The sequence below is a fragment of the Coccidioides immitis genome (genome assembly GCF_000149335.2).
Source record: "Coccidioides immitis RS genomic scaffold supercont3.3, whole genome shotgun sequence".
Classification (NCBI taxonomy): domain Eukaryota; kingdom Fungi; phylum Ascomycota; class Eurotiomycetes; order Onygenales; family Onygenaceae; genus Coccidioides; species Coccidioides immitis.
Genome location: NW_004504308.1, coordinates 602,125 through 616,341, shown reverse-complemented (window position 1 = coordinate 616,341; position 14,217 = coordinate 602,125). Strand labels below are relative to the sequence as shown.

Genomic DNA, 14,217 nt, shown 5'->3' with positions numbered 1-14,217 from the left:
AAAATCTTCGCCAAGAAGATGGGCAATTAGTTTAGTGGTATAACATCCGTTTTGCATTGATGGTAATACGGAAGGTCGTGATTTCGATTATCACATTGTCCAAAAGAGAATCTTTTTTTCTTTTTGAGCTTTTCGTGACCGGAGTTTTTAAATGCGTGCCCGGTTAACTGACCCGCTCCAAAGGGGGGGGGGGGGGGAAGTCTGAATGTAATTACTTTCGGAGTAGAGTTTTGAATTAGCAGTTAATTCTGAAGTGCTAATAGGGTACAGTACTGTGGCGTCAAATATCCGACTTTATCCAAACGTCTTTAAAAGTTCTGGGTTTCTTCAGGAAGTATACCTAGATAGCCCAGACAAGCCATGTTATGTTGGGTAGTGCCTCCTGGCAGATAGGGAATTTCCAAGGTGCTAATATTCTGTAGCGGCTCCCTCAAGCGATTGTCAGAGAGACTCTACTTAAGTTTGATGTCTTTGGTCTTTGAAAGCTGTGGTAAATCAATGCTTCCTTTGATAACTTCGCCGTGCTTCCCTTCCTGAGCTGTGCACATACGTTTGAAGCCTCTACGGGATGCGAGGCAGACGACTACTTAACTAAGCAGCGCTTAATTCTTAGTTCGAACCTTGATTTGACGCCTCGGCGCGCGACAGAGTTCGCAGAGACGCGGAAAGAAACCTGCCAGCCTGAAGATCTAAACATGGAACAAGGCGACTAAAGTTTTGAAAATCGTGCCGGATCCTTCTCGGCTGTGTTTGCAGGCGATTCCTATACTCGACCATGGCCAAAAAGAGAAAAGCAGAATGCCTTGATGGAACAGAAGGTCGGGCAGCCCTCCCTTTCGCTGACGAGGCACATACCACAGTCACCACAGTTCCGACGAAGCGACATGATGGCCCATCCCGCTCTCGCAAATCTTCCCGTTCGAGCTCTTCCTCCGCTGCCTCATCTCGAGCATCAAGCGCTTCCCGCTCCAGCGTGAAGCCATCCGCAAAACCTACTATCCCCTGGCCCTCTGCATTCAAGGACCTATCCCAGACCCACCGTGCCCTGAACCTCGTATACACCTTGTGCTGCACAAGAAAGCACTTTGCAACCACATTTGAGAATATCAAATCATCTGTCGAAGCCCAGACAGGCGGGAAACGATTGACCGTTGAGGATGTGGCCAAGGTCAAGGTGCTGATTCCACGAGCAGTAAGGTTCGAGGCCGTGGATGCTGGTGTAGTGGACGTTATGAGCGTACCAGACTCGAGAGGGCTAAAATTAGGCAAGGCTTGGGATGGCTGGGAGACGGAAGAATCAGGTAAGGATATGGAAGATGACGTGGAGATCGCTGGCAACAGCATGGATAAAAGTGAAGTCTTACTGTTTGAGTTTGTGGACGGAGACTTGAGGAGAGAAAAGAATATCGGAACGGCGACTCGAAGGCCGATGGAAGATAACCTGAAAATGCCAGTTTATAATCAGAAACATATGCTGACCCTGCTCGAGAAGCGGAATAAAAAGTTTTCTGATGCTATTGATACTTTTCTTTCTCGCTGCCAAGATGAAGGTGTCGACCCGGTCGCAAAACTTGAAGCTGAAAAGGATATGTATCTCCCTGTCTCCGGCAGTTCTGGCATTAATACTCCCGCTGCTGCCAAGTTGCCTATGCAGATTCCCAAGGATCGAAAATCCATATCTGAAATTATCGCTGAGATTAGGGAGCAAGAATGGTACGCGGGTCAGATTGTTCCGAATGGACATCGCGTTTTCGATGCCCAGCTGCCCATATACGGCGAATTGAATTTTCAACTTTCGCAGAATGTGGTCAATGCACTCTACAACACAAAAGGGATCACTCAGATATATTCGCACCAAGCTGAAGCCATCAACAACCTTCATGACGGGCACGACGTGATCGTTTCAACGTCAACTAGCTCAGGAAAATCACTGATCTACCAGGTGCCGATGCTTTGTGAGCTAGAAAAGGATAGCCAAAGCCGAGGGATGTATATATTCCCAACAAAAGCCCTTGCACAGGATCAGCGGCGGAATATGGAGGAACTAATGCAGTATATGGAAGGCTTAGAATATACCATGGTCGAAACCTTTGACGGCGATACACCAATGGAGCGGAGAAATGCAATTCGTGATGAAGCCAGGATCATATTTACCAATCCAGATATGCTCCACATTACAATCTTGCCACAGGAATCGTCTTGGCGTACCTTTCTCAAAAATTTGAAGCTCGTAGTCGTGGACGAGCTTCATGTGTACAATGGCCTCTTTGGCTCCCACGTCGCGTATATTATGAGGCGGCTGAGAAGGATATGCGCTTCCCTGGGGAATCATAGCGTGAGATTTGTATCCTGCTCTGCCACTGTCGCCAATCCAGAGCAACATATGAAGACTATATTTGGTGTGAACAAAGTCAAATTAACCGACTTTGACGGATCCCCTGCTGGCCGTAAGGAATTCATCTGTTGGAATACCCCCTTTAAGGATCCTGGTGACCCTAGCTCTGGTCGTGGCAACTGTTTGTTAGAGTCGGCAAGGCTTTTTTGCCAGCTAATTCTCCGCGGTGTCCGGGTAATCGCTTTCTGTCGTATTCGAAAACAATGTGAATTCCTCCTAAGTGCAGTGAGAGATGAATTCCGTGCCTTAGATCGATCAAGCGTCGCCAAGTTCGTCATGGGCTACCGTGGTGGATACAGTCCCCAAGATCGGCGCCAGATTGAACGGGAGATGTTTGAAGGGAAACTCCTGGGCATAGTAGCGACTAGTGCCCTAGAACTTGGCGTCGATATAGGGTCTTTGGATGCAGTCATTAGCCATGGGTTTCCATTCTCGATCTCTAATCTCCGTCAACAAAGCGGGCGCGCGGGACGCCGAAATAAAGACTCACTTTCGATATTAGTAGGTGACTCGTACGCAACGGACCAACATTACATGCGAAACCCAGATGAGCTCTTCACAAAACCCAACTGCGAGTTGCAGGTCGATTTACAGAATGAGCTAGTCCTCGAAGGCCACCTTCAATGTGCAGCATTCGAGATGCCTATACATCCTGAAGAAGATGAGCAATACTTTGGCCCTCAACTAGCTCAGCTAGCTTCCACCCGTTTAGTACGGGATAATATGGGGTTTTACCATTGTCATGAACGATTCCGTCCTCAGCCAGCACGCTGCGTTCAGATTCGTGATGTAGAACAAGAGCATTATGCGGTTATCGACACCACAAACAATCGCAACGCAGTAATAGAGGAGGTCGAAGATAGACGAGTTTTTTTCACTCTTTATGAGGGTGCAATATTCCTTCACCAGGGCCATACTTACCTGGTAAAGGAGTTAAATACCACTCTACGTTTTGCTCGAGTTGTTCGTGTTCAAGTGGATTGGACGACGCGGCAGCGGGATTTCACTGACATCGATCCAATTGAGACGGAGGCAATAAGGAAAATCAGTGATAAATCTAACAGCCGGGCATTCTTCGGCGCTATCAAGATACACACCGTCGTCTACGGATACTTCAAAGTGGACAAAAAAGGCCGAATTTTGGACGCCGTTGCTCTCGACAACCCACCGATAGATATTTTCAGTAAAGGCCTCTGGCTCGACGTCCCAAAACAAGCGCTTGAAATCCTCGCGTCCCACAATCTCAATGCGGCCGCTGCAATTCACGCCGCGGAACACGCGGTAATGTCGCTCCTCCCGACATTCGTGATCTCATCACCCGGCGACATCCGCACGGAGTGCAAAGTCGCAGTCAAAGAATTAAAAAAGCCCTCTACACAGTCCCAAAATAATCAAGAAGACCGACTGCCTCCGCCACCGCGCCGCCAACGGCCCGCTAGATTGACGTTCTACGATGCTAAAGGTGGCGTGTCGGGCTCAGGCATTGCCTCGAAGGCCTTTGAATTCATAGACTCCCTACTCCGTCGCGCAGTCGCACGGATCGAATCATGCACGTGTATCACGCCACGTGGCTGCGTTGAATGCGTATGCGACGAGCGCTGTCCCGAGCTCAACGTTGTGATGAGCAAAGCTGGGGCAGGTGTCGTGTTGAAGAGCCTTCTGGGAATGGAGATTGATGTTGATGCGTTGCCATGGGGGGAGGGGGAGATGGGTGCACAGGATGTCTCTTATGCCGATGGACCTGAAGGAAGGGAGCTGCCAGCTGGATTGGCGACAGTTGTCGAAGCCGTGGAGGTTAGAGGGAAGGCTGGCGGAGTGAAAGTGTACGAGTAAATGTGAGAGACTGAGGTTTCCAGTTCGCTCACTGCTCGGCCGGCATTACAGGCGTCCAGCGTATGCAATAATAGGTAATTCTACGGAGTACGGAGTAGAGAAGATCAACAAGTGGAGAATTTTTATTTTTGTTCCCGGTTCGTTGCTGAGCATCCAAGATCTTCGGCGGCTGAACAAAGGGGCTCAAATGTTGCCAAAGCATATTTCTTTGGCAAATCACAGTAGAGACTTAACGACGGAGTACATATTGAGAACCTCCAAATAAACTCAAGATGGCGTGGGGAATTGGAAAAGGGGACAAAAAGGTAGCTTTATTGAACCACGATGTAGGATCTCTTGCCATCATTTAATGGTTGCTGGTGTTATGCGAACCGAGAACTCTCGATGCTGATCAACTAACCAAACGGGCTAGGGACATTGTGGAATCAACCAGCATCAAATGGCAGAAATTAATACAGACAGATAAGCTCAGTATTTTCCGTGGACTCTTCGACGATACCCAATGCTATGCCATGGACCAAGACATCGGCAGTATCTGCAAACAGCTCCTTTGAATGAGAGAAACAGTAACAGAGCCGATTCCCAATCCTCCAATATGTTCAAGGGAGACTGGGTTCACAGATGACAGAATTCGAGACGAAGCTACAAGGCTCCGCTTCATGGTAGAATATAATCGTCGAAATCAGCTTGGTCCAGCGGGAATCCATTGTCTAGACTGGAATATTCCTTAATTCTAAGCTCCGCATAAAATTCCACGTGCGTCATCTTGGCCTGAGATCCTGCGGCGATTGTCGCGGCGAGAGCCCCACCGCACTATTGACACTCGGAGAGGTCCCTGGGCTGCTGCTGTCTTCCAAACTCATGTTCCCAAACACCGCTTTAATATCCCGAACGGCTTCACGGAATGTATCCCTTGGATCTGTGATGCGTTCCTTCGTCCATGCCCTGATGTCCTGGACAATCCTTGGATAGCCTTCGTCATTGGGAAGCCACCAGTTCTTCACCTCCGGGATTTTCCAGAAGTCGGCCAGCTTCATACGCATCGCTGGAGGATAGATATATCTAGATGCAAAAAAAAATAAAAAATAAAAAATTAGTGTTTCCAATCTCCAACGGGGAGGAGATACCAACAATAATATAAAAGGAAAGTCAAAAAAGTAAGAGTGCGTACCCTAACTGCTCGTTGCGAGCCAACTTCTTTCGACACCACATAATATGCTCCTCGTCGTGAGGCAGAAGAAGTACGACCATTCCCAAAGGGGACATAAACCGAAGATGCATTTCTTCAGGACAGTTCGGCCAGCGATTCAATGTTTCAATCCTCTGAGCTTGTTCCTTGGCCATCTCATACAACTCTGAGTGGTCCATGTTTTTCAGTATCGCCCCTATTTGGTACTTATATAACAGGGTTGTTGTTATCAATTCCATTGCGCAGAAGTTAACGTCCCATAGCTCATCGCCATAGATAACTCCGGGCACGTAAGGGTCAAAAACATCTCCAGGTTCAAGTGGCTGTTGATGTGGATAGGAGAGCACTAGATATCTTGGATCCTTCATCGATTCCAGAAACTGCCGCAATTCCTCGAGAGCGTCATCAACAATCGCCTTCTCCTCTATAAACTGCTCAAGTGTAATGAGGCCTTGGGTTATTTTCGCAAATAACGATGCCATGTCCATTCCGAATCGTCGGCACCTTGCACCCCACGCCATAACCTTCTTGTTCAAGTCATGCGGATGGACCATAGAATCTTGCATTGAGAATTCCTCGTCTGCCATATACCACTCACGACTCAAAACCATCGAGTTCCCTGACATCAAACCAGCCATCACATCATATCTGGTGTACCAGAGCAGGATATGACGATGGAAATAATCGACATTGATACTTTCCGGAGTATAAAGGTCTACCAGCATGCGGTGGGCAGCTTGATGGTGGTCGATGAGGTTCACCCAGTCCCCGACAAGCTCCTAGTATTCTCCAATCAACAGGTAAACCATAGCGTTAGGGCAACATGTACGTACCTCAAATGCAGCTAGCTGAAGAATAGTTAAAAGCATAGCATCGTTATGCTTCTCACCCCCTCGGAGCGAGTTTAAGAGTAGCGAGACCGACTTGTTGTAGTACTGAAGAAAGGTGTAAAGCTTTCCGTTGGGATGTGCAATTGAGTAATGATATGCGGAAAATGCAACGACGGCATATAGCAAAGGCTCATAGCCCATAGCGTAGCTCATCATGTCCTCACCTAAGAATTTTGCTGCATGGGATTTAAGAAGATAGTGGTGATAATTTATGTGTTGTTTGCGATAAGCGATGAAAAAGGTAACGTCCGGTGTCAAGACAGACAAGTCAGAAGGGGTGGAGGGTGGTAGCGAGTGAGAATCTAAATCACTGCAAGCTGCCGGGCTGGGTGATTCCGTCGATAGTCCAGTGATATCGCTTGATGGAGATGCACATGTCGTATCTGCTAGACTCGAACCCGTCTCGGACGACTGGCGTATCTTCCTTCGTGCGAGAGGTTGAACTTGATGTCTCTGGGCAAACGCACTCTGCTTTGAGGTTTCTTTCATCTGTCGCGGTTGAATATCCCGCTTCCACGAGTCTTGGGTGCCCGTGCTAGCATCATTGTGACTAGCCTCCTCTGATTCGGATTCTCGAATTGAAGGATACTTCTCGCTTTTCTTCATATTTGATCGACTATCTTTCTTTAAAATTGGAGCCGGAGGGTAGTTGCACTCTCGCTTTCCTTTACCGCAACCTGAACGATAAACCAAATTAACACATGCGACTTAATATATGCAACTGGCGGATGATTATACTTACGCTCGCAAATAGGGCGAGTCTCATCACACTTGGCGCCTGTTAGTTACGCAACCTTCACAGTTGGCGACACAAAGAGGACAAAGAACACACAAGAAGTGAGAACCGACCTTTACTCGGCGTGCGCGACAGGTGAAACAGCCACTTTTGGTCCTTTTGTGCCGTTTCTGTTCCGGGGGCCTCTGAGGAACCTGAGGTTGAGGTCGAAAATCTTGGGAATCAGAGGAGGGATGAATATGGTGCGGATTATGCCATAACGCAAGTGTGTTGGGATAGTGCGGAGTTAATGAAATGTTCGACGGAGTTGGAAACGCAGCTGACGGTATATTCCACGTATTCGGGCCCGGTGTCGAGTAACCACCCTCCCTGTGGAATCCGGACGCATCAGAGCTCTCCATATCGCCTTTCCAATTCTCAGAGGACAGAGGTGTGACAGTTGCGGGAGCCAAGTTCCGTGAGTAGTCTTCAAGAGAAGATGATAAACAGCGTTTGTAGAGATAGCGTGTTTAGGTATAACAGCAGCTTCGCAGGTTTGCTTCAAAGGAGAAAAGAAGATCTACATTAAAAAGAAAGCTGATCGCCATGTCGTCAGTGGCGGCCAGATATGCGAAGAAGTTCTAAAGGGGGAAAACATTAGCCAAACAGGACACTTTTAATGAAATTTTACCTCAGTATCGTAAACCAATCCCAAAGAGTTCCAAGCTGGCTCAAGGGTCTTGCCCATAGGGACGGATAGTGGAGGGGATACTCCGTAGTAAAAAGGAATAACCGCTGGCAGGAAGCCAGCCAGGGCCAAACTCAATCTGCAAGGGAGTGGCCGTACCCCGTGCTCCGTCCGGAGTACTCTTGTGCGAATTTTAAAAGTGCGCAGGGTTCAGTGCCTCTAAGCTTGTGTTACTCACAGACAACATGCATCTGAGCACGGATGAGATCGTGCTCGTCCAGGGTGGGAAGCAGGCGGACGGGGCCTTGTTCCGGCTAGTTTGAAGTCAGAGCTGACTGCTGATCGGGTGGCATCAAGGATTTCTATGTAAAGAATCAGGGCCTGGGGCGGAAACTGGGGGATTTCCAACGGGTGTGATTTGCAGGGAATATGGTTAGCGGATGGCACCAGAGCGCCGGAAGCCAGAGATGGGGTCATCTTCTTGATGTGGAAATCGTTGACCCGTAAAAGCCCAGAAAAAAGAAAAACGATTCGCACTATTTAGCCACTATGGCATGTTTGGAGAAAAGTCTGTCCAGCTGTGGACAAATGGACTTGCTGGAAATCGTCCCTGGCCCAGTAGCACTCCAGCACGGCATTGACTGGGAGAGAAGGGGGACGCGAGAAAAAGAGTGTGTGGAGAAGCCAAAGTTTGGATCTGAATGCTCTCCACACTCCGTATTCGCACTCGAGCCTTATCGAGCTAAAAACCGTGGAAGGGGCCCCAGATAGTTCCTCCGTACAGCAACGATTCTTTGCTTTCCTTGGAGAAAGGTGTGTGTGTGTGGAATGGAGAAGTCCAAACGGTCCTATGTTCATGGGCAGTGTGGGTCGCCAACCTGATCTCGAGAGGGCAAAATTGAGTTTGCGAGGCTTTCAATAAAAACGGCTCTTCGGCCTGAGTCAAGGAACTATCCACCAACCAGGCCGATCTCTCGCTGACTAGTTGGTGCTCTGTGTGCCCCAGCGTATGCACGCCGATTTAGCTTCATATCTTTGTTGCCGCTTCTAGAGCTGCAGGCGCCGCCAGACTTGTCGTACTCCTGATGCGTCTAACTGCTCGTTGGTTACCTACATACTCAACCCCAGGGTGCGAAGTCCGTTCAGCCTTTGTGGAACAGCAGGAAGGTTCGGCTGGATGTTCCGATAGCCACTGTCTCTCGGGTGGTGCGAAGCCAGTCCCCCTGGATCGCCTAGGGTGTCCCGGGCATGCGCCACTGCATCCCTGCAACGCAGCGTCCCGACTGCCCAGGTCCGGCGCTGCGAACGCGCTCGACTCACTTAACCATACCGGTATTTACCTAGAAATACACCATTACCACTAGTTATCGCTGCCAGGAGTTCCCTTCGAGGAATCATAAACTTGACCTCGATGTTGCGCAATTCTCGGACGGGGATTGTAGGGAATTGGGAGGGCCTGATGACCCCGCGGACCCGAAAAAAAGTAAATCCTGACCAACTGATTAAGTTCGTTAGCTAGCCGCCAATGGCATCAAAGTGGATTTGCGTTTATGTATCATGATTCATCGTCGCCGTGGGACGCCATGATGGTCACACCCGGTAGGCCTCATCAGAATCCAAAAACCTTGTTAGGACAACCAGAATGGCTCGATGCATGGGGCTCCACATGTCAGGATAGGGAAAAAGATAATTCAATTTACGCGGTTCTTCTGCGGGAGAGGCGCGCCGTGCTGTCTTTGTTGGGGCAGAGGGGCGAAACTATGGGACTGCTTTGGCTAGTTTCTCTGCTGACGAAAATAACCTCAGGGTGTGCCTCCGCGCACGGGAAGCTCTCGTCACAAGAGTCAAGTATGTATCAGTCCGGTTCATGGAGGCCGAACTCATAACATTGTGGCCCGCCCGGACAGCTGCACTCAACGCATTGTTATCGATGCTGATTGGCTTACATTCATTGGGAGCCTCCTGGCATCTGCATCCTGGGTTGAGCGTTTTGGGACCCAGGCCTCCACGCTAAAAATTAGTTGCTCGGTGATGGCTGGTCGAGGGCGGTCAGAATTGGAGACTATCGGCTGATACGGAGATATTTTTAGAACATACAAGGTGTCCAGAACTCAGGTTTTGATAGTGGTGAAGCTCACGCACCCGAGAAAAGGGCTTGTTCAGTCCGCGGAGCACGGAGTGATATCATAGTTTCTGCCTGCATTTATCGTCTGAAAAAATAAAGTGATTTTCAGGCGTCAGAAAGCGTCGGCGAGTGCGGCTTGAATCATGAAAGGCGATACTCCATACAGAGCACCCAGACGTATGGTGGTTTGGGCGAGGAAGACCATTCCAGCCCCTCGTGGAATCGGAATGCCAAGAGCCTTAGCTAGCGTAGATAACAAACAGCCTCGGTGTATCTATGGCCGTTTTGCATGATCACTTGTGCCTTGCATTGGCTGAATTCGAATTAGCCGGAAGCCGGATCTCAAGGGCGATACGGATGACAACGGGGAAGAGGCGCCTTTATGCGGAGGAGGTGTGTTTTTTCACATGATGTTCAAGCTATATTGCTTGACGCGACAGAGGAGCACAGGAAAGGTGAAGTTCTCTGGGCCCTAGCACCTAGGGCACCGAGCATGAAGGTGTCAGAAAAGCTTCACGGCGCGAGCGTGTGGAAACTCGGAGAGCTCTTTGCGGCTCTCGCACCTAACTAGCGGCTTTAACTATGGAATGGGTGTTCGCTGAAGGATCAATGCAACAGTGAAAAGCCTCTTATATGTCATTCCTTCTCACTGGCTAGTTATTTAAATGACTCCGCAGCCAGCCAGGGAGTATGAATGTATGCTTGACGTTGAGAGTCTGAGCGCGACCATCGCAAGGAGCGGCGGAAGTCCAAGAAGCAGGCGGAGAGGAGAGGGAGGGGCTAAGAGGGGCAGGTACGGAGTAAAGGAGGGAGAAGGAACGGGTGTGCAGGGTTAGTTAGCCTATGTATGTATATTACCTATTTCGGCGAAGGAACCCCTAGCCGCAAAGAGAAGGAGCCGGGGTTGCTGCTTCTAACACGTGAGTTACCTGCCTATCTTGGTAATGGCACTCTTTCGTTTCTGGGGAGGAGCCTTTTGGGCGTGGATCGGCTTCCTGCCCGATGTAGACGATTTGACACCACTGGCGGATTAATTTTGTTCCGCAGATCCCCTGGTTGCGGGTTCGTCCGGGTTGGCCGCCGTAGTTCATGAATTCCAGGAGAAGCCTAGGAAGCGGACAAAAAAAAAAAAATGGTCCCCGACATCAAAAAGGGACAGTCATTTTGATATTCATAGACGATGGTTGAGTTTTATATCTAGAAGGTCTTCTGTATCTATCTACCTTGCTATCTCGAAGATTGAATTTCCTACTTGGTGTAGGCCACCCTTTACTCCGTAGACTGTTTCAATTGGGTGGCAGAACCAGCGCTGTCACTCAAGTTTATTAAAGGCCACCTTTAAACTCCTTCGTCACCACCAAAAAGCCAACATCAAGCTCCCTCTCCAAAGCCTATCTCCCATTCCCTTCAATAACATCCTTAGATCCCAGATTATCCATTCCATAACCTAGATACTTCAGAATACCCAAAAAAAAAAAAAAGAAAAAAAGAAAAGGAAAAGGGCTTCAACCTCAAGAACTCCATACCAACATGGCCTCTCCGGCCCAAGTCTTCTTGCAGCACCCTCTCCATCTCGACCCGACCTCCAAAGCCATCTCTGCCCCAAATACCTCATATCCCGGCCTCTCCACCGAACTTGACGCCCTCAACTCCCTGCACCGCTCCATCCTGAACCTCGACAGCCCCAATGTCCCTCCCCCGCCGCGACCGGTGAACCCGAAACGCAGTGCCCAGGTCTCCAAGCTGCGCGACTCCGCAAACACGGCATATCGCAAGTCCGCTTTCGCAGAGGCCATCAGACTATACAGCTATGCGATCGACATGGCCATGCAACGGCCCGCGTGGGAACCGCTTGGCTTGGTGCGAGAGGAACTGGCTCCGCTCTACTCAAATCGTGCTCAGGCACACATGTCCCAGCAGCAGTGGCCCGAAGGGTGGGTCGATGCGCAGCTTAGCATTGAATGCAACGATGAAACCAACACAAAGGCTTGGTGGAGGGGTGGAAAGTGTTTGATCGAGATGGGAAGATGGGAGGAGGCCATCGACTGGCTTCAGAAAGGCTTGGAAGCTGAAGGAAGGGGCTCTGATGGAGGGCGTGAACTGAAAACCCTATTGGATGACGCCGAGAAGGGGCTAGAGAAGATGGGACAGGGCGTGTGAAATCGTTCTATTTTCTCGAGTTGGTTTTTACAATTACATGGGAAAAAATGGCTTGTTGATGCATGTATGGGATTGTTTGAAACTTTACTGCGGCGCCCTGGTGATTCCTTGCGGTCTACTCCGTACACATTCGCATTATAATACTTGCTTCTCTGCTTCTGTATCATTCTTTGCCTTGTTTACCCTTTTCCCTCCCCTTTTCTTCCCCTTCTGGTGGTGGCCCACTGTCTCAAGATCCAAGGATCCTTTTGATGCTATTCATGGTTCCCCATGTTCAGAGCAGTTTCGAGCCAGGTGTCCTCTTGGATGGATTCCCTCGGCACTGCAGGTGTGGCGCTGTCTTCATTGCCAAACATCTCCGCTGTTAAATCCAGCAACCATGCAAGGGCCCCAAGGGTCATGGTTTTTCCATGCACCAATTAATTATATAGATCTTAGTTTTTTGAGTGCAAGGTTGTGGGTAGCGGTGCCGCTGGGACAAAATCCTACCAGTAATATTTAGGGTAGGGTATCGCATGGACCTCAAAAGGTACTCCATGGCAAATTTGATAGCTGGGCCTAGAATAGACAGTCATGACTTGTCCGATCTTGCTTCGGCATCCTCCAATTCTCACGAAGTCCTTGATCGCCGCGTCCCTGCGTTCCGCTTTGTGCCTTCGGTTTCCGAGGATCTGCCAAGGCCGCGCTCGTCCCGGAAAAGAAGAATAGGCACTCCGTACGTCCGGAGAACATGTAACGACGGAGCCCACTGCGCATTATCGCCTGCAGATAAATTGACAGGCAAGAACGAGGGGCCCATCTTCCCCGGGAAGCCTGACGCAGTCCATGCCTTAGTTGGCGGTCTTATATGGCGGCACACAAGTATCTCAGGAATTGACGTGCAGGCATCTTTCCATGGTCCGAAGCTGAGATCTCGGGGTTTGGCCGCCGGGGCCAACCTTTTTAACGGCAAGACGGTAGAGGAATCCCGATAACCCTGTGTTGCTTGAAGACGCCGGTTTCCAATTCGCGCAAAGCCACCATTCCAGACTGCTCGGTGGACAGCCTGAAAAAAAAACAAAAAAAACGACAGGACGCCGCACGATTCTGGAGCCAGAGGAGGTCTTCCAAAACAGGAACGGAACCTGTCCCGTGTGACCCCGTCCTTTTTCTTTTTCCTTTCCTTCTTTTTTTTTTTTTTTTTTTTTTTTTTTTTTTCTTTTTTTACCCTCACTCTCTTACGGGAAACGATGCACGGGAGGCCGAGAAGGAGAAGCTTGAACTCAAAGGTTACATAGAGTTCCTCGGCCATGGTGCCGCCCTCGATGCCGGGAATGCCCTCCCAGCATCCCGGTTCGGCGGCCCGTATTGAATGGAGAATCCTGGTTGGGGTTGACTGCTCCTTTCCCGGATATTCGCCCTTGCACCCAACTTCGTCGCCGATAACAAAAGAAATGGCATTGGCCCCGAAATCAAGAGTCATGCTAAGGCATGCCAAGTCCTCTGCCACCCTTATCAGAAGCTCGTACGGAGTACTCCGTACAGGTGTTATCAAAAGCTCTCATAAGTAACGATCCGTGACGACGTGCTAAATTAACCTACACCCCCCCGGCAAGATTCCAAGCTTTGTCGGTCTGCAATACGCCGCCGGGAAACTCCCCGTTTACACTGTTTTTTCCCCTCAAGAGAATAGGTTTTGTCCATCTTCCGGCCGAGACGAGAGAAGGTCTTTCCGGCACGCCGGCGTCGTTTTATTTTTTTTGATGTCCTCCGTATTCTTGCTCTCTCATCTTCAGCTCTGCCAGTTTGGATAACTAACTATCGACTCGTTATTAGTCACGGTCCACCGGCCCCATCAATGTGGCTGATTCCCACGTGGAGTGCGCTTGCTTAGTTAGTTACAGTATCCACCGTGTAACTTACTCGTTAACCCACTTAGTTAGCCCATCAGCTCAGTCTTCCGGACTGCGTACAGCCACCGTATTTACTGGGGTGGTACGGAGTACGGTGTGCATGGGCTGTATGTACTCTGCACGGAGCATGGCGGACTGAGCGGTTGTTTTGACCGGTGGGATTGGTATTCCATTCACCATTTTGTAAGGCTGCCCACAGTCTGTCCATAGGAACCAAGTCTGCGGTGGATGCCTTCCCCAAAGCCTATCCCACATATTACCACACAACTTCCCTCCATCTTCCGGAAAAGGGAGGCGGGGGGGTTTGGATTGTGATTTTGTGAGGGGTCA

At 49.6% G+C, this 14,217-nt stretch overlaps 5 protein-coding genes and 1 non-coding gene across 6 annotated transcripts; 4 read left to right on the top strand and 2 right to left on the bottom strand.

Annotated features, from left to right (window-relative positions):
• The first annotated feature begins 20 nt into the window (after nt 1-20).
• On the top strand, nt 21-102 carry CIMG_15065. The gene has a single exon. It is a non-coding gene; the product is annotated as a tRNA-Ala (tRNA).
• Nucleotides 103-775: 673 nt separating this feature from the next.
• On the top strand, nt 776-4,439 carry CIMG_08697 (DEAD/DEAH box helicase; the record flags this gene model as incomplete). The annotated part of the gene is made up of 1 exon (XM_001241533.2): nt 776-4,439. One exon carries the CDS (start codon nt 776-778, stop codon nt 4,226-4,228), a length of 3,453 nt encoding a protein of 1,150 aa, XP_001241534.1. The 3' UTR covers nt 4,229-4,439.
• Nucleotides 4,440-4,521: 82 nt separating this feature from the next.
• Nucleotides 4,522-8,505, bottom strand: CIMG_08698 (uncharacterized protein). The gene is made up of 6 exons (XM_001241534.2): nt 7,949-8,505; nt 7,157-7,663; nt 7,050-7,077; nt 6,251-6,984; nt 5,400-6,196; nt 4,522-5,290 (listed from the first exon to the last, which is right to left on the bottom strand). The coding sequence occupies exons 2-6, from the start codon at nt 7,442-7,444 to the stop codon at nt 4,990-4,992; spliced, it is 2,148 nt and encodes a 715-aa protein (XP_001241535.2). The 5' UTR covers nt 7,445-7,663; nt 7,949-8,505; the 3' UTR covers nt 4,522-4,989.
• CIMG_12209 (uncharacterized protein) lies at nt 8,260-10,406 on the top strand (the record flags this gene model as incomplete). The annotated part of the gene is made up of 8 exons (XM_012358596.1): nt 8,260-8,381; nt 8,495-8,523; nt 8,839-9,001; nt 9,075-9,193; nt 9,226-9,309; nt 9,459-9,558; nt 10,164-10,228; nt 10,276-10,406. 8 exons carry the CDS (start codon nt 8,260-8,262, stop codon nt 10,404-10,406), a joined length of 813 nt encoding a protein of 270 aa, XP_012214019.1.
• Nucleotides 10,407-11,365: 959 nt separating this feature from the next.
• CIMG_08699 (F-box domain-containing protein) lies at nt 11,366-11,995 on the top strand (the record flags this gene model as incomplete). The annotated part of the gene is made up of 1 exon (XM_001241535.1): nt 11,366-11,995. One exon carries the CDS (start codon nt 11,366-11,368, stop codon nt 11,993-11,995), a length of 630 nt encoding a protein of 209 aa, XP_001241536.1.
• Nucleotides 11,996-12,605: 610 nt separating this feature from the next.
• On the bottom strand, nt 12,606-13,457 carry CIMG_13177 (uncharacterized protein; the record flags this gene model as incomplete). The annotated part of the gene is made up of 2 exons (XM_004444924.1): nt 12,606-13,040; nt 13,203-13,457. 2 exons carry the CDS (start codon nt 13,455-13,457, stop codon nt 12,606-12,608), a joined length of 690 nt encoding a protein of 229 aa, XP_004444981.1.
• Between the last annotated feature and the right edge of the window lie 760 nt (nt 13,458-14,217).

What these genes read in the sequence shown, in the direction of transcription:
- CIMG_08698 (XM_001241534.2), bottom strand. Translation starts at nt 7,444, where the DNA reads ATGGAGAGCTCTGATGCGTCCGGATTCCACAGGGAGGGTGGTTACTCG. An exon ending in GTCGCGCACGCCGAGTAAAG is followed by an intron (nt 7,078 to 7,156) that starts GTCGGTTCTCAC and finishes ACAGGCGCCAAG; the next exon opens with TGTGATGAGACTCGCCCTAT. An exon ending in GACTCGCCCTATTTGCGAGC is followed by an intron (nt 6,985 to 7,049) that starts GTAAGTATAATC and finishes TTTATCGTTCAG; the next exon opens with GTTGCGGTAAAGGAAAGCGA.